This window comes from Oncorhynchus masou, chromosome 1, assembly GCF_036934945.1.
Source record: "Oncorhynchus masou masou isolate Uvic2021 chromosome 1, UVic_Omas_1.1, whole genome shotgun sequence".
Taxonomy (NCBI): domain Eukaryota; kingdom Metazoa; phylum Chordata; class Actinopteri; order Salmoniformes; family Salmonidae; genus Oncorhynchus; species Oncorhynchus masou.
Window position 1 is genome coordinate 27,234,729 of NC_088212.1, and position 20,013 is coordinate 27,254,741.

The 20,013-nt window shown below is 41.6% G+C and overlaps 1 protein-coding gene across 2 annotated transcripts in view; it reads right to left on the bottom strand.

Annotated features, from left to right (window-relative positions):
* Window positions 1-17,787, bottom strand: part of lmx1bb (LIM homeobox transcription factor 1, beta b) — a 62,251-nt gene extending 44,464 nt beyond the window's left edge. Inside the window, exons 1-3 of one of the 2 annotated variants that reach the window (XM_064967113.1) lie at window positions 17,596-17,787; window positions 17,202-17,321; window positions 16,211-16,397 (exon numbers count right to left, since the gene is read on the bottom strand). In XM_064967113.1, coding sequence (XP_064823185.1) covers window positions 16,211-16,397; window positions 17,202-17,265 — 251 coding nt within the window. In that variant the 5' untranslated portion in view covers window positions 17,266-17,321; window positions 17,596-17,787. Of the gene's footprint in view, window positions 1-16,210; window positions 16,398-17,201; window positions 17,338-17,595 lie in introns of those variants that run through there. The other variant, XM_064967112.1, reaches the window with a different exon arrangement.
* Window positions 17,788-20,013: the final 2,226 nt, after the last annotated feature.

Below are 20,013 nucleotides of genomic sequence, written 5' to 3' on the forward strand. Positions count from 1 at the left end.
TGATCATGTGGGTTAAAGATGTTTAGGGTATATATGTGAAAGAGAGAGACATAGAGAGCCATAGAGATACACTGTAACTCTGTAAGAGTAGAAGCTTTGATATTTATGAAGATTATTCCATTTTCTCCAAAAGCCTATTGAGCCTGTTCAGCTATTTACACTAATGTTACAATGCTCATGTACAGAAACTTACAGCACACACACACACACACACACACACACACACACACACACACACACACACACACACACACACACACACACACACACACACACACACACACACACACACACACACACACACACACCTATTAACACCCCTGGACTGGAGGAAGCATTTATGCAAACATTCCCTCGACTGACGTTTTGCATGCACTATTCATTCGTCAATTGATGAATGTGTATATCCACTCAGAATAAGAGGTCACAAGTGAGCAGCAACTGTATGCAAATACAGGCTCTGGGTCAGTGCATTCCCCCTGAAGCTAGAACGTATCCGCAAAAAAGGACTGAAATGAAATACAGAGTGAAATAGTAAACCATCTGTCAAAGCCTTACCGGTCTGTTTGAAAACACAACACCAGAGCACTTAAGGGTTTTAAACAGCCTCTTTTCACTGGCATGGCCATGAATATGCCTATTCTGAGGGCAATCCTTTCATTTTCATGTGAGAGATCTGAGTCACTCGCAGTCCTGTCTTCCGGAGGGGTGTGTGTGTTGTGCAACTGCAGGCCGACCATGCAAAGGGGTGAGAGGAAGGAGAACGAGGAACTGACAGACAGGGCCTGATACTACATCTCCACCGCAGGCGAATCCCCAGCTAACCCCTGTGCTGACAGCCAGGATGTAGCACTCATCCACAGGCCACAGCCCAGGGCTCAGGGCCCAGAAAGGGAGAGCAGAGAGAGGGCCAGCCTGCCTATGATGGAGGGGGTGGTGGTTTGGGTGGCACGCACCGCTTACTGCCTCCAGAGCCACGCAACCGGGAGGAGAAGCCACAGACTGTGTTGCCTGCCAACACCGTGTCCAATGCCTGGCTGCGGGACAGATCCACTACAAACACAGACATTATGCCCACCCTCACTCACTCACTCACTGAATGTATTATACCACACAAAAGCAGATACAGAGCATCCGGAAAGTATTCAGACCCTTTGACTTTATCCACATTTTGTTACATTACAGTCTTATTCTAAAACGGATTAAATAAAAAATATTCCTCATCAATCTACACACAGTACCCCATAACGACAAAGCAAAAACAGGTTTTTAGACATTTTTGCAAATTTATAAAAAATTTAAAACAGAGTATTCAGACCCTTTGCTATGAGACTGAACAGAGCAAAGTACAGAGAGATTCTTGTTGAAAACCTGTTTCAGAGCACTCAGGACCTCAGACTGTGGCGAAGGTTCACTTTCCAACTGGACAACGACCCTAAGCACACAGCCAATACAATGCAGGAGTGGCTTCGAGGACAAGTCTTTGAATGTCCATGAGTGGCCCAGCCAGAGCCCGGACTTGAACTCAATTGAACATCTCTGGAGAGATCTGAAAATACCTGACGCTCTCCATCCAACCTGACAGAGCTTGAGTGGATCTGCAGAGAATAATAGGAGAAACTCCCCAAATACAGGTGTGCCAAGCATGTAGCTGTAATCACTGCCAAATGTGCCTTAAAGCTCTGAGTAAAGGGTCTGAATACTTCTGTAAATGTGATATTTCAGTTTTGTTCCGTTTCTGCTTTGTCCAGTGATGGAAAAAGTACCCAATTGTCATACTTGAGTAAAAGTAAAGATTGAAAATAGAAAATGACTAAAGTAAAAGTGAAAGTCACCCAGTAAAATACTTTTTCAGTAAAAGTCTAAAAGTATTTGGTTTTAAATATACTTAAGTATCAAAAGTAGAAGTATAAATCATTTCAAATTCCTTATATAAAGCAAAGCAGACAGCATCATTTTCTTGTTCTTAACATTTAAGGATTGCCAGGTGCACACTCCAACATTTACAAACAATGCATTTGTGTTTAGTGAGTCCGCCAGATCACAGGCAGTAGAGATGAACACGTTCTCTTGATAAGTGCGTGAATTGGACTATTTTACTGTCCTGCTGAACATAGTTTTGGGTGTGAAGGAAAATGTGTGAAGTAAAAAGTATATTATTTCATTTAGCAATATAGTGAAGTAAAAATAAAAGTTTAAAGTAGTATTTTCAAGTATTTTTTACTTATGTACTTTATGCCACTGGCTTTGTCATTATGGAGTCATGTGTGTAGACTGATGAGGGGAAAAACGATTGAAATAATCTTAGAATAAGGCTGTAACGTATCAAAATGTGGAAAAAGTCAAGTGGTGTGAATACTTTCCGAATGCACTGTATGAACATAATATACACACATACTTACAATATTGTCCCCCGCCCATCTGCTTAAGAGGCTTTGAAAGTGAAAGAATAGAAAAAGTGTCAAAACTTGTAGAATCGAGTAAATATTGGTTATTAGGTCAAACGTGTGCTGGTACCAGAATTATAAAAATATTTCATCCCTAAAATAAATATATATTCAAACAGCAATTGTGAAATACAACACTTTTCAAACAAATACTGTTGGGTCTACAGTAACTGCTGTTTATTTACTGTAGATACACAACCCATCGGTCTGTTGTGTTTGAGTCTGCCAATAACAAGTCTTCTACCGCCAGTCTGTGTAAAGCAGAGGACTCTCCAGTCCCACTGCACACTGCTGTGGTGTAGAGTAGACTGAGCAGAGGGAGAGAGGCAACTCGTGACCCCAGTTCCACACCGAGAGAGAGGCCCTGGTCAGAGCAGGCGCTGTCTCTCCAGCTGGGATCACAACGCTAGACTGAGGGTTGGGTTTCAGAGCTGGATCCCAGCCTAGGGGTGTAGAGGTGGGATGCCTGTCCCCTGTGTCGGCAGGGGCAGAGCCCAGCGGCAGTCCTGCAGGACTGACATCAGACAGACGCCCACCCCAGGGGGCTGGGCCCGCTCACCCGCCCGCTCTCAGGAGGAGGTAGCGACAAGCACAGGGGCCGGAGACAGTTTGGGCTTCCATAGAGCTGTCATAGGGCTATCATAGGGCTGTCATAGGGCTGTCATAGGGCTGCCATAGGGCCATAGGGCTGTCATAGGGCTGCCATAGGGCTGCCACAGGGCTGCCAAACAATAGTTTTGTCGGTTAGGACATCTACTGTGTGCATGACACAAGTCATTTTTCCAACAATTGTTTACAGACAGATTATTTCACTTATAATTCACTATTTTGCAATTCCAGTGGGTCAGAAGTTAACATACACTAAGTTGACTGTGCCTTTAAACAGCTTGGAAAATTCCAGAAAATGATGTTATGGCTTTAGAAGCTTCTGATATGCTAATTGACATAATTTGAGTCAATTGGAGGTGCACCTGTGGATGTATTTCAAGGCCTACCTTCAAACTCAGTGCCTCTTGCTTGACATCATGGGAAAATCAAAAGAAATCAGCCATGACCTCAGAATTGTTTTTTTTGTAGACCTCCACAAGTCTGGTTCATCCTTGGGAGCAATTTCCAAACGCCTGAAGGTACAATAGCATGCAAGTATACACACCATGGGACCATGCAACCATCATACCGCTCGGGAGGAGACGCATTCTGCCTCCTAGAGATGAACGTACTTTGGTGTGTAAAGTGCAAATCAATCCCAGAACAACAGTAAAGGACCTTGTGAAGATGCTGGAGGAAACAGGTACAAAGTATCTATATCTACAGTAAAACAAGTCCTATATCAACATAACCTGAAAGGCCTCTCAGCAAGGAAGAAGCCACTGCTCCAAAACCGCTATAAAAAAGCCAGACTACGGTTTGCAACTGCACATGGGGACAAAGATCGTACTTTTTGGAGAAATGTCCTCTGGTCTGATGAAACAAAAATAGAATTGTTTGGCCATAATCACCATCATTATGATTGGAGGAAAAAGGGGGAGGCTTGCAAGCCGAAGAACAACCGTGAAGCACGGGGGTGGCAGCATCATGCTGTGGGGGTGCTTTGCTGCAGGAGGGACTGGTGCACTTCACAAAATAGATGGCATCATGAGGGAGGACAATTATGTGGATATATTGAAGCAACATCTCAAGACATCAGTCAGGAAGTTAAAGCTTGGTTGCAAATGGGTCTTCCAAATGGACCCCAAGCATACTTCCAAAGTTGTGGCAAGATGGACAATAAAGTCAAGGTATTGGAGTGGCCATCGCAAAGCCCTGACCTCAATCCCATAGAAAATGTGTGGGCAGAACTGAAAAAGCTTGCGTGAGCAAGGAGGCCTATACACCTGACTCAGTTACACCAGCTCTCTCTGTCAGGAGGAATGGGCCAAAATTCACTCAACTTATTGTGGGAAGGTTGTGGAAGGCTACCCGAAACGTTTGACCCAAGTTAAACAATTTAAAGGCAATGCTACCAAATACTAATTGAGTGTATGAAAACTTCTGACCCACTGGGAATGTGATGAAAGAAATAAAAGCTGAAATAAATAATTCTCTCTACTATTATTCTGACATTTCACATTCTTAAAATAAAGTGGTGATCCTAATTGACCTAATACAAGTTTTTTTTACTAGGATTAAGTGTCAGGAATTGTGAAAAACTGAGTTTAAATGTATTTGGCTAAGGTGTATGTAAACTTCCGACTTCAACTGTGCATGTATTTCCATCGATGGGGTTTTCCACCTCACTGACTCAAAATAACAATCTCATTAAGGCACTGGCATTAAACAAATGTAAACAGCTACAGGGCCAAAGAGAGACAAATCAAAAGAGATTGTGGAGGTACAGTAAAACTCTTTGAAAGGTATTATCCATGATGAGATATTGCAATAACTGAACAAACAAAACAACATGATAAGTACATCAAATCATCCAGAGGTCAATAAATAAGATTCACACTATTCTCAACATAGACTATACTGTAGAATCCATATAGTGACAGTTCTCATACAAAAACAAAGTATATCAAATCAAATTGTACTTGTCACATGCTTTGTAAACAACAGATGGAGACTAACAGTACTTACAGGCCCTTCCCAACAATGCAGAGAGAGAAAAAGAGAAACAATAAATAATTAAAGGAGGAAGTGATGTGTTTTTCCTATTCAATGTCTTTCACAATTTCAACAGAATTGAGACACATGAATCTTCATGAACACTTCATAACAAAATATATCAATGTTCTATCTCTTTCTGTAAATCTTCCATATTTCATCCCTTTATCCAGCCCTCTCCAAGGTGCAGGGTCAATTTGCAGTGCTCACGAGAGCTGGAATGTCCCAGGAAGATGTATTGTGGGTGTTTTCGGGGAAATATTAAGATCCCGCCAGCAGAGAGAGAAGGTGAGGTGCGGGGGGAGGGAGGGGGTCAGAGACGATCAGTATCATAGTCTCTCTGATGATGAAATGCCTCGTATATCTCAGTTCTCTCTCTCTCTCCTTATCTTTTGCTCTCTCTCTCTCTCTCTCTCTCTCTCTCTCTCAAGCATGGCGTCTGTGTCCTACAGGGTGGGCAGGGCAGGCAGCCACTCAGTTCACTAGTAAACACTTTCCACTGTCATCACCACAGTACTACAGAGCCTCAACATCTGTCTTACACTGGTCATCAGCACTCAGCACCCCACAACCACCCCCTCCTCTCCCTCTCCTCCAGCTCCCTCATTTATATCATCCAAATATTTCCCTCTGTGCTTTTTGAAGCTTCCATGGGTCACGGGACCCTGAGCACAAATCATTTTAGCTGTTTGGGGGGGGGTGACCAGAGAGGTTGGGAGAGACACATGGAAACCGAATCTGCAATGTTTTCATTCCAGGATTATTTTTCTTGCCAAGACAGCGATGGTCAATCAGTGGTGATCCCAAACAAAGAGGAGGTTTAGGAAGCCTCCGCTGGTCTGAGTGTCATCGTTGCAGTTTACTTAAACCTTTCTCCCCTCCTGCTCCAGGGGAATAGGCCTAAGCATATTTAGAGTCCCTGATAGCCTGCTGTGCCCGGCTTCAGGATTTAGCCCCGGATCCAGGGCCCTGGCTCTCCTTGATAGATGGAGAACACAATACATTTCCTGGTTTCCAATAAAACGGAGCTGTTCGTTTTATACACTGTGACACATTACTTGCCGTTCTTGTTGTTACTGAATTATGGCCTATTGAGCAGGGGAGCCAAAAAGTACAACATATTTCTGAGAGACCTGTTACTGTTACTTCAGTTGCCCCAGCACCACATATCTGACCTGTAAACACTAATAGATTGTAGAAGAACCAACATCAACCAACACTTTTATTTGCAGGCCAATACTGTAACTGTATGAGGTGATAATTGTCTAAACATTCATAGTGAATACACCTTGGAGGCTACTCTACAGGCAGCATTCGTATTGAACACCTCTGTACACCATTGGCATGAGAGACACAGGCTGCTGATGGACAGGTCAGTCAGCCAGGGAGATGAGCCAGAGCAGTGCCAGTGACCCGCCCACCTGCAGCCTCCATCAGATACAGTATGAGTCAAGACAGGAGAGAGGCTGGGGAGGAATCTGCAGGCCTGGTTAAAGTAATCAGATTGTTTCAGTGCATGTGATCAGCAGTCTAACAGACTTCCAAACAGTTGAATGAGTAAATAAAGTGCCCCAGGGGACTCCTGCTGGAGACGGATTACTGTAAGGGTACACACAAAGGAGTTTAAGCCCCACAGTACTCAGGGGACTGCAGACAAAAGCCTATGTTGGGGTTCTACCAGGGAACTGCCCAGGTTTATTAATCTCATCCTGGACTGCACCTCCAGCAATTGCAAGTCATGCACTCATTCACATACACACAAACACACACCTGTGCTCAAGTGTACACACACACACTTGCATGCACTGTATGTGCACCCCCCTACACACACACACCATTTTTCGTAAATAACTGAACTATGGATGTGAGTTAAATGTTTGTGGGGGTGTGACTCATAAGATCAGTCTCCTGCTCACTTGGCTGTGGAAGAAGGCTTAGGGGGAAGTTGGAGCTGAGGCATTATTGAGCCCCATCCTATTCTGCATCCATTCTTCCTCCTCTTTGGACCTGACACAAGTAAAGGGATTAGGAGCCCCTGTTTCCGTCAGGCCCTCTACCCAGGACAAAGCACTCCACAGCTTAGTGTCACAGTCTATGATAAAAGTGCAGATCTCTGTCAGTCAGCTTGGGCAGACAGTGTTTGGAAGCTAATCTCATTAAGAGATGAAGAAAAAGAGTGGCAGAGAGAAATTTGTTTTGAAGTAATGACATTTGCTCAAGTGTCAGAGTACATACAAAATCAGTCAAAAGTTTTGACACACCTAATCATTCAAGGGTTTTTGGAATCATGTAGTAACCTAAAAAGTGTTAAACACATCAAAATATATTTTAGATTTTAGATTCTTCAAAGTAGCCACCCTTTGCCTTGATGACAGCTTTGCATTCTCTCAATCAGCTTCAGGAGGTAGTCACCTGGAATGGTTTTCCAAAAGTCTTAAAGGAGTTCCCACATATGCTGAGCACTTGTTGCCTGCTTTTCCTTCACTCTGCGGTCCAACTCATCCCAAACCCTATCAATTGGGTTGAAGTTGGGTGATTGTGGAGGCCAGACATCTGTTGCGGCACTCCATCACTCTCCTTCTTGGTCAAATAGCCCTTACACAGCCTGGAGGTGTGTTTTGGGTCATTGTCCTGTTGAAAAGCAAATGATAGTCCCACTAAGCGCAAATCAGATGGGATGGCGTATCACTTCAGAATGCTATGGTAGCCATGCTGGTTTTAAGTGTGCCTTGAATTCTAAATAAATCACAGAGTCACCAGCAAAGCACCCACACACCATCACACCTCCTCCTCCATGCTTCACGGTTTGAACCACACATGCAGAGATCATCCGTTCACCTACTCTGCGTCTCACAAAGACACGGCAGTTAGAACCAAAAATCTCAACTTTGGACTCATCAGCTCAAAGGACAGATTTCCACCGGTCTAATGTCAATTGCTCGTGTTTCTTGGCCCAAGCAAGTCTCTTCTTCTTATTGGTGTCCTTTAGTAGTGGTGTCTTTGCAGCAATTCGACCATGAAAGCCTAATTCACGCAGTCTCCTCTGAACAGTTGATGTTGAGATGTGTCTGTTACTTGAGTGCGCAGCTGAACATTCTATGCTGAAAACACTTGGTTTGTTATTTTTGATTAAAACAAAACCGCTATTCATTAAATATGAATAATGTGTGGATTCCGCGACGCGGTTAGCTTTTAACAGCTAGGACTGCTATTTCTTGTCCCGGATTCCCGCTTAACAGACAGGTTGAAGCTTGCTTGAGAGAGACGCAAAGCTGCTAGCCACCAAGCTAACGAAGTTGGTACCAGATGAGCTTTACAACGGATCCCACATTATTTGAAGAAATAAATTAACTGTTCCAGTGCTGTAGGAGCTGTATCTACTACGCTTTGTTTCGGGACAAACCAGATCACTCCAATGATCTGGTTCCAATGCGGCAATTGTTTGCTTGCCGAGGATTATAGGCTTGAGTTGGCTTCCTTGATCATGCAGGTCACCAGTCTACGTAGGAAACTGGGAAAAATACAAAGTGGAATGTTTACATTTTCCAAGCCGGTGGCTAGACGGCGTTTGCACTTGTTGGATGCATCTCTGCCTTGTTGTTTGTCATTATCCTAATGGCCGGTGTTGCCCGGAGCTCCCCCATTTGATATCGGAGTCGATGGAGAACAGCAAGAGGAGCAAGGCAATCAATGATGGTCGCATGTCACGAGCTGTGGACACCGAAGACAGCGGCCTCCTGCAAAGCAGTCTACACTCCCAATGAGAGGCCCGGAGCAGATACAAACAATGAATAGCTTCGCCGTCCTTAAAGCCTGATCTTCCTGCATGTTTGTTGCTGGGGGTGCCTGTGTCCGCAGCCACAGTGCCTACTACTAAGATTTTGAAGTCAACATCGGCAAACTTCCATCCCTGCCCTAGATCGAGCGGGGCTTCTCCATCTGTTGGAGGCCTGCACCAGGCGCCGGGCTCAAGTTATCTTGCCTCTCGCCCATCCATAAAGAGTTCTCCGAATCATGTGAAGTGTGGGAGTGGGCGGATTTCCTCGTCCTTCTTGCCAGCAGTGATTTGGGCAGCTCCATGGTAAGAAATGTGACCATTCCTGGTGCAAAAACAATGTCCTATCAATGAGCTTGTGTAAATGACGTTACTAAGCTACACTCGAATGTACTACGATTCTATCGCTGATCTTTAAAGGAAGCCTGTCCAACAATCCAGGTAGAATCAGGAATTCCCCAGGGCAGCTGTCAATGCCCTTTATTTTTTTATATCTTCATTAATGACATGCCACTGGCTATAAGTAAAACCAGTGGCATTATCAACAAGGCAGGTCTAACAGACCCTAGTTTTGTCGCACCTGGACTAATGTTCGGTCGTGTGGTCTGGTGCCACAAAAAGGGTCTCAGGAAAATTGCAATTGGCTCAGAACAGGGCAGCACGGCTGGTCCTTGGATGTACACAGAGAGCTAATATTAATAATATGTGTGTCAATCTCTCCTGGCTCAAATTGGAGGAGAGATTGACTTCATCACTACTTGTGATGAGAGGTGTTGACATTTTGAATGCATAGGTGCATACCCCAAAAGAAAGGCCACAAGAGGTCTCTTCACAGTCCCCAAGTCCAGAACAGACTATGGGAGACACACAGTACTACATAGAGCCATGACTACATGGAACTCTATTCCACATCAAGTAACTCATGCAAGCAGTAAAATTAGATTTAAAAAAAACAGATAAAACATGCCTTATGAAACAGAGGGGACTGTGAAGCACAAACACAAACATAGGCACAGGCACATGCATACACACACGATAACATACACACTGTACACACGCACATGGATTTTGTACTGTAGATATGTAGTAGTGTTGGAGTAGGGGCCTGTGTTGTGAAATCTGTGAATGTGCTGTAATGTTTTTAAAAAATTGTATAAACTGCCTTAATTTTGCTGGACCCCAGGAAGAGTAGCTGCTGCCAATGGGGATCCATAATAAATACAAATACTATATGAAGCATTTATTTGGACTGCAATTTCTGATGCTGGTACCTTTGGGTCTTCCTTTCCTGGTTCCAAACTTATTCCTTTTAAGAATGAGTCCACTGTGTTCTTGGGGACCTTCAATGTTGTAAAACATTCCCCAGATCTGTGCCTCGACACAATCCTGTCTCAGAGCTCTACGGACAATTCCTTGGACCTTATGGCTTGGTTTTTGCTCTGACATGCACTGTCAACTGTTGGACCTTATATAGACAGGTGTGTGCCTTTCCAAATCATGTCCAATCAATTGAATATACCACAGGTGGACTCCAATCAAGTTGTAGAAACATCTCAAGGATGATTAATGGAAACAGGGTGCACCTGAGCTCAATTTCGAGTCTCATGGCATTGGATCTGAATACTTATGTCAATAAAGTATTTCTGTTTATTTTTAATACATTTACAAACATTTAAAAAAAATCAATTTTCACTGTGTCATTATGGGGTATTGTGTGCAGAGTGATGATGAAAACATGCATTTAATCAATTTTAGAAGAAGGCTGTAACGTAACAAAATGTAGAAGAAGTCAAAGGGTCTGAATACCTTCCGAATGCACTGTATGCCCAGAACCCCATGTGGTTGTAGAATGTGTGAGGTTATTGTGAGAGTGAGCTACAAGCAGACAGCACTCGGACTGCAGCACTTGCCACCCTGATGCCACCCCTTTCTTGTGTATCTGTGAAAAGCCTACGTGTTGAAAAAACATTCCAGAGCTGGATCACATTTACAGAGTGCAGGGGGCCAGTCCTGAAATCCTGAGCCAGAAGAGGCCTTGTCTCAATTCCACATGACCGTTCAACTGGGGTGCTTGTAGAACAGGCAAAGAAAGAGACAATGCTATTTTGCAGGTACATACACTAAAACGTCATTGTAAAAAAAATGCAATTATTTATCTATTTTTCACAATAAAATCAATGAAAAACTGCAATCCTACTATATTTTCCCAAATTGACACCTCTACTAATGTGCCATTAACTCTCTCCCTTTTTCATTGTATCTTCTCTGTTTTTCTCTCTCAGTTTTGAAATGATCAACTGGATATTTAGCTTCCTTCATATTCATTCTAGCGGTTATTTTTAGATTGCATTTTTGCAGCATATTGCGGTAAACATTTGCGGTGTGTTTTGAATAGTTGTCATCCTCTGCAAATACATTTGATCCCCTGACGAGTTGAAGCTGCTGATGAAAATCAACATGTACTAGTTTCTTTACCATAGCTGGGGAGTATTAATATCTGACTGACCTGTCCCGCTGTCTCCTTCACTGGATCCCTAACAGACAACTTTAGGAGATGAGGTTATTGTGGCTACTAACAAATTGCTTGAGTTGCTTTGCTTCCTTTGCTATCATTCTAATGTGAACCCACCAGACATCTCCCAGTACAGGTCTGACTCCCCTCCTCTCTTCCTCAGGCCAACAGCTCCCCCACACCAAGCCACAGAGGCGAGGCCCCACATCCCTACCCATCAGCCTGACCTCTTAAGTGTTGATGGGCATTAACATGGTTGAGCCTCTGTGGCTTGCCAAAGTATTCTGCTAGCTCTTTGTTTTTCAACTGTTATCATGCACACGTGCAAGCATGCATGCACACACAAAGACACACACAAAGACACACACAGACACACACACACACACACCCACCCACACACACACACACACACACACATGCACACACACACACACACACACACACACACACACACACACACACACACACACACACACACACACACACACACACACACACTGTGATTAAGCAAGACATTGTTGCAGACATATTAAACACACCATTTTGTAAAGTAATAGTTTACGAATGACTACGCCTATATTATGTTGGGTATTATGACCTGTTCAATAAATATTCATCATTTTATCTACAAGTTTATAATTAGAAACTCAATTAACCAGTGGGAAATGCACCAAGTGAATACAAAGTGCCCACGGCATTACACATTAATACCCCTAAAATACCCTTAACAGGTCACAATGTGTAGGGGGAAATGGTTGGCACATTATGAAATGACAGATGATTGCATCATTTTATGTTGCTAGGATAGACCAGGCAATGCTGACACAGAACCAAATACTTCCTTACAGAGGAATACAGCTAACCCAGTCAGTGCACTAAGAATCCAGGCAAGCTGAAGCAATATTATCCAGCTTACGCCAGCTAATATTAGATTTGTCTTTCTGCAGGGGCCCTCTACTTCGACACCAGCACTAGCCGTAGCTACTTCTTCACCCCCTTTCACTCTTTCTTTTGGAAAAAATTGAGAATAAAGAATACATCTCACTGTTTCTGACCTGCCTAGTCTTTTATCCTATCATCTAAACATCATGCCATAGCTACAGTGTGTATGTGTAAGAGTAGCTTTGAGGCAGGAGAAAGCCTTGTCCATTTTGCGTGCATCCCTTTTCACACGAGAACAAAGGCCACGTGGGAGTGTCGTACACTACAGTGAGTGGAACACAGTAAGTTAGTGCAGCTTATGTAGAAACCTAGCCGTCAGCATGTAGCCTATCCACCGCCCCGCATCCCAAACACAGCTAATTAAAAAACACAATTTCACAGGAGGACACCCCAATCCAGCATAAAAAGCACCTATCAGCACACCAGGGGATCGTCCAACACTGAGAATTACGAGGGAAGGAGTGAAGGTAAGGGGGCTCTGGTGTTATGAGTTCAGTGGTCTGTTAAAATAATGTGACTGCGGTTCAATTGAATTGAACAATACTGCTGCTTCAACATACTGTATATTCATATAGTGGATCAAGTGGTTCGCAATATAGATAAAAATGCATTATAATTTTAATATTTCACTAGATCTGTTGCCACCCATCTGCACTTGTCTGAGCATCACAGTATAATAGTTGACAACAATATATCTTCAGAAATAATACACTTTAATATTCTCATAAACAGACAACACAGCCAGACCATTAGAATGCTAAACATTCCTCAATAGTAGTCTACTGTCCAACACATGTGGAGTGACACCCTTATTACACGGGTCTTTTCAGACCAGACGCCCATCTCAGGGAGATGTGTGTCCTCTAATGATGTCTAATTGAACTCCCAACACCAGGTCAGAAGCAGCTATCAGGGGGATGGTCTATTTTCACTACACTTCTCACGCATCATCTCACTCCCCGACCGACAGACAGACAAATGACCACCTTATGGTTTCTACGGTTACAGCTCCCACCCAGCAGACAACCAAACCAACCTTTGGTTAGTAGTGGCTTTACCTATACTAGTCTAAACTACTACACATCATAGTCACGGGAAGTAGGGATGCTGAGGGTTCTGCAGCACCCTCTGAAAAATCTGAATTTTTATATTTGTATTTATAGTGCACAGGGCCTTTACTAGTCCTATATTAGCAGACCGATAATGCGGGGAAAAATGCTCAATCCCGTTGTTAATATCAACAGGTCTTCTGAACATTTATAGAATGAAATTGTACCCTATTTCTAAAATAACATTATTCAGCATAACAGGTTTTGTAAAAATACATTGGAGGGAGAATTTACTGGGACACAAAATCAGCAAATCTCCTCTGTCTGAACATACATACATAAATTGTGCTATAGGTGTGAAAATAAGCCAAATATGATTATGGGGCATGAATCAATTTCTGTAGAAATGTAATTAGGCACCTCTCCTGTTGTATGGCAAGGAGTCTGCCTTGCAGGTCACGGCAGTTTGTGGTCTGATATATGCACCTTAAATTGGTGTCATAAAAATCATAATGGTGCCAATTACATCTCTAAATATCCCATCAATGCAAATGAAATAAACAAATACAGGTAGTGTTGTGTACACATGGGACCCCCCTGCTAGTTGTTGACCTGAGACTGATGGAAGGTGGAGAAAGGGAGGCTGGATTGTGTAATGATGGATAATAGTGTGGGCGTACATGACAGGAATCAGCAGGTTGCTGTTTAGAGGCTCTGGATATCCTCGAAGCTCACACCGTTACAACAAGTTCACGACCAAAACAACACCCCAAATGTGTCTAGAGATCACTGCCTGTTCATACACAATTTTACGCACGCACGCACACACGCACACACGCACACACACACACACACACACACACACACACACACACAGTCTTGTACAACTAATAACCTTGTGGGGACACACAATTCAGTCCCATTCAAAATCCTATTTACCTAACCCCTAACCCTAAACCTAACCTTAACCCTAACCCTGAACCTAACCCTAGCTCCTAGCCCTAAACCTAAACATAATTCTAACCCTAACACTAATACTAACCATTTGACCTTGTGAGGACCAATAAAATGTCCCCAGTTGGTCAAATTTTTTGTTTGTTTAGTATTCTTGTATAGTTAAACACCCCCCCCCCCCCGTTTGTCTATGTCACTGTTTCCTGACTGCATATCCCAGGCAATGGCATCCTGGAGCTGCTGCTATGAAATCCACATTGTTACCACTAACTGCCTATGGTCATGTCGGACAGAGCAGGATGAATGGCTGACAAAAACAGATGCAGGGCAATATATGTAGCTCATTGTTTGTTGCAGGGCATCTAGCAGGGAGCTAGAATGTCCCAGGGATTGAAGTAGCAATGTTAAAAAACACTGACACATAAAGGTTCAAATGTAGTGACAAGCATGAAGAGCACTAATACAATGAGTGGGGACATAGTGCCACATGTTGCACACAGTCAGTGAGGCAGAATAAACTTAAGCCTCCCATCGAGACAACAGCAAACGCCCCCAGCCAGTGAGTTTCACTATTATCAAGGCGCACTGATTGGATGCGCGCAAAGGTAACTTTGCCAATAGAATTCCGGGACTCTCTTGTCCATTCCAACCATGCACGTCGGCTAATCGGCAGTAAAATACCATTACTGAAATGGCCCATGTTCTTACTGTTGGTTATAGATAAATAACTACACAAATAAAATGTGAAATAATTTCACAATACATTTCCATTCAAGTCTTATTAGTCTACCAATTAAACATTTCTGAAGTAAAAGTTATAAAGACCAAATAAGAATAATAACAATAATAATAAGTTCAAGAAATTATAGTTTAAGTTCTCAGAGTGTAAAACCATTTGAAGACCACGAAGGCCACAAATCTTTAGCATGTCATTGTTGCTTTGCGCGTGGAGTTTTTTTAATGGTCGAATGCTGACATATTATTCTTCTAATGTAAGAAAGGAACAAAACTAAAGCCAATATTTTCATATAGGCCCACTATATTCGAAAAGGCTTATAGCTCCCTCTAGTTCTATTTTGTTCGTGTGTGTGTAATTATTACTATGATATAGGATTAATAACGAAATAATTTCAAGAAACTATTCCAAAAGGTGGGTCGATATGTTTTGGTTGTTGTTTTATCTTGAAACGAACAAAAGGTCTAGCTACATTTAAAATCTAAAATTGTTCAATTGTGCCTTCCACGTACCATACACAGCGGTTAGGATAAATACTCCACTAAATGCTGCAGTGGCCATCATCGGTCTCCAATCCAAGAGATCCTTGCCTCAAGAGATCCTTGTCATAACAATTCAGAAAATATCCACAAAATTGCAGATAATTCAGTGCCAGTAAAAGCAATCGTTTTGTGACTGACTATAGTTTTGACTAAGTCGTCGATACTGGATAGGCTATAAGAACACATCTCCGTTAGAAACGTATTGCGGTTTACACCAAAGTGAATTATCACATGCCATACAAACAGAAAGAAACGATTGAAAAGCAAAATGTTCTCAATTACAGGTATATAATATAATAAATGTAGGCCGTATTTTCTAAAGAGCGTCTGGCAACTTGACAAGTAGCCGGAGCGCGTATCTGTGTGAGAGTGACAATACTGGAAAAAAAATGTACACATCAGCTTATATTGTAGGCCTACTGAAAGATCATGGGATGAATAAAGTTAAATTGAAATGGATTATTTGGCTGGAATTATACAATTGTTGGACACATTCTAAACATAATTACATTCATGCGTCCCAAGTGAACAGGCCTAACCTACTTGGTGTTCTTTCATTGTGCGTAAAACAACCAGAGAATAGTCTATATGTAAATATTATTTTTCTTACTGTTGGTAGTCATGTTTGCAGTACAGTTTCCTATCTCGGAAATAACAACTGGTAGTTAGAGGTTGTTGACACACAGCACACTGCAGACACTCCTCATGCCACGAGGAATCGTTGACTCTCATCAGAAACCTGTCAGATATTGGACGCTGGCATCCTTCACATACAGATTGGTGATGGCATTCCGTCCCTAAAATGGATGTAAAATAAGTTAAAAGGGCAAAAATGTTTTAACAATAGTATGCATATTAACTATACTTTATGGACTGTTTGTGTATTTTTTTATAGTTACCGGTTTATGACATGTTTATAATCTATATAACCTTATATTTATTAGCTAAACAATGTAAATGTTCAGTTTAGCTAATAAATATAAGGTCATAGATGATAAACATGTCATAAACAGGTAACTATAAAAAGACACAAACAGTCCATATCACACTACAAGACCCGGTTTTAGGCCCTACCTAATCTTATAATTGGAATTATCTAAATATTTGAAACCAAAGATATGAATGTGTTTTAATTGGCTATCTATACCACAACCAGTAAATCTGAAAAGAGAAGGTATCCGCCTGCGGTGAAAATAAAGTATTTGTTAAATGTGATATGCCTAAAAAAACAGCAATCAATTGCAGTAACGGTAATCCAATTATTTGAAATAGTGATCATTTCACAAAATAATGAAATAGGCTAGTTTTGTCAGTGTAATAGGGAGATTCTAAATACAATTATATAATTGTGCGATTATTTCTGCTAAACAGGCCGGCCTAGAAGTAAATACACTACATTCATTATTAAAATGATAACTAAAGCAAATGGTGTAAAATGTAAAATGTTAAGGAGGCATATGGCTCGTGGGGGGATAGTCTGCACGTATAACTGTAGGACACACACTTATAGCAATGTAAGTATATTCTAGAACTTTCTCGTATTGTGTGTGATGTCTGTGCTCCGGGCTCTTTTAGATGCAGATGAAACTATGCGGACTTACCAAGCACGACTCCAAGGGTAGCTTGACGATGGGGATGATCTTCAGTCTTTATACCGTCTAACATCCTTGGGTACTTGGATTGGTTTCTCTTCAAGAAACAGCGTTCCAGTGACTCCGGACCTGTTGCAATATCCATAACAATGTACTGTCAGACTTTTCTTCGCTTCAAATACTAGCTAAATGCCACAATATTTGCTGAGGCTACTTGCACACACATACACAAACAATGCGTTTTCCCAGATCGCTAACTTAAAAAAAAAAAAAAAAAAAAAGTCGTCCCAATGTTAAGACAGACGCCACTGTTTGTAGGACTATCCGAAGCAGAATCGTCATATGTCACAGAATTGGATGAGAAGCGACAATAAACTTGACAAACACTATTTGGAGCAGTCACCTGTTAATTTGGACTGAATATGTATACTGTAGGCTATCTTCTTGTTTGCACCCGCGCGTGACCAGAAGAGAATTCTATGGAGGATGAAGCTTATCCGCTCGAGACGTGTGTTTCTACCAAGAAAAACTACTAAAACAACAACAATTGTAACTCCAGAAAATATGAGTGAAATGTTCCAATGGTAACTCTTCAAATGCTATGCCCCTTGGACGGATCCCTGCCGCTTGAAAAGTCTGCATTACGAGATTGAAGCGAATGGATCCTCCTCCCACCGCTCTGGGGCCGCGTCACTTTTTTAGACTATTTACTGACATTGAGATGCTATTGGTGCTCACATTTGGTGCGCTCTAAAAGTTGAACTATGTTTCGCCTATCACTTTGAACAAAGCTATAGACACAATATGGTGAGAGAAACAAAAATGCAGTCAGTGTACAACAACTCAAATACTGTACATTGTAATCTAAAGGTATATCAAGTAGTTTAACTTGCTATGGCCATTTGCAATATATATTAATTTAGTTCAAAGTGAACCATTGTTAAGATAATACTTCTTTATTACAATTGATATTATAATAATTATAATAATACATAAATTATTGTAATTATTAGAATAGTAGTATAAGTATCCTAGTAGGCCTATTGTTGTTGTTTTTATTGTTTTTTGTTGTTGTTGTTGATGCTTCTTCTTTTTCTTCTTTTTCTTCATGTCTTCATATAGGTTAGTAAAAGCTTTGAAATTAAGTATTGGACCATTACGCTTTCGACGTTCACATGCTTTGTGGTATTGTGTCCACTGTGCACTACAAAGACTCGAACCTAGTGACTCCTGTACAGCCGATGCACCTGGCGATGGGTGGCGATAACTGAACACTGTGCAGCCTTGATGCCGACGGTGAGAGTGGCTTCCACAGAAACATACTTGAAAGTAGCCCGTCTAGAAAGTAGCCTATACTGACTTTTTCATCCTCTAATCATGTTGCTAGAGCTTATGCACGTACAATCTATTTTAAAAACAGGATGGAACCCTTTTTTATCTCATTCAATAAATTAGGGCTATCGTTTGCATAATTTAGGTCTATGTTAAATTGTTAGTAATATTGTTGCCAAATACATCATGGAATGCGACCTGTTTGGCTGTGCACCTATTTGCATAAGCCTAGTTATTGTGCGCAGTTGGACATGCTTCTCTTTTTGGTTGTGTGCATCCGAGGAATCAAAACTATTATTATTGTGGTGTAATTTTCGGAAGAAATTTTGGTTTAAAAAAATTGCATTTTATTCACATAAACAAACAAACATTTATATCATAAACAAACAAGTGTAGTTATACTAATTATTCATACTGACACAATGCTGTTCTGTGCTGGACACAGGCCTTCATTATAATTCAGCAGAGGGCTATAATTCCTTTAATCTTTTTTTATCAATCGCACGTGTCCTCGGTTGTGATTGAGATGCACAGGACTTGGAACCAGATTTATTCATGACAGCATGGCTCAGAAAAGCAAGCCTTGGAATCGAAAATAGTATCCCCCACAAAAAAAAGAAGCACTCCTCAATTATTTCCAATTTTAACCAATGATACACATGTAAAAAAGGAACCATGTGAAACCATGTTTTATTAGATGCAACTAGTTGCCATTATGTAGGCCTATAGACTATAACATAATGTGTCTTAAAGGCTATGTAAAATATTTTAGCTTTCCAATACGGGCTTCATGTTTTAAGTTGTCTGCAAAGGTGAGGAATGTGAGTCGACCGTAGCTTAAATCACAGGGTGCTATAGATAATTCGTCATGCCTCCCCTTTCGCAGTACTCCAGGGATTCAGTACCTCAGAGGCATAAGGATACTTCAAGCAGTCACTCTGAGATACAAGGCTACCTCTTTTACCTCACCCCTCTCTATATCTATACACCAAGTAAAGGCCTAGAAAGTCTTGAATTGGCTAATAGACGCACACCTTCATGGGTTTGACCATTCCGTCGCCCATGCATGGCTTTAGGTCTGGAGATTCCTCAGCTCAGCGGTTTAATGTGATTCTAATCTCAATGTGATCAAGCACAACATCGGGCAGGAGGTGAGTTGGAAGAGACGTCCTCTGCTTAAGTTAATTACTTGGATCAGATATTATTTATCGCCGAGCGTCTAAATCCAAAGGATATCCTAAATGTCCAAGTAGTCAAATAAATACTAGATCAAACTCAAACCGACTTGTCAGCAATAGAAAAGAGACTGGCAACATTTTCATCGTTGTTTAAATAGCTTAAAGAACCTAAATCAGGCGGTAATAGTTTATTGCATTTAGCCCATATTTTATTTCCAATAATATTGCTTCATGTTTTTGCAGGGCTGATCCAACCAAAGACAAAGTTGGGATAAGTATACATATAGGCTAATAAATAAGAAATATGGTAT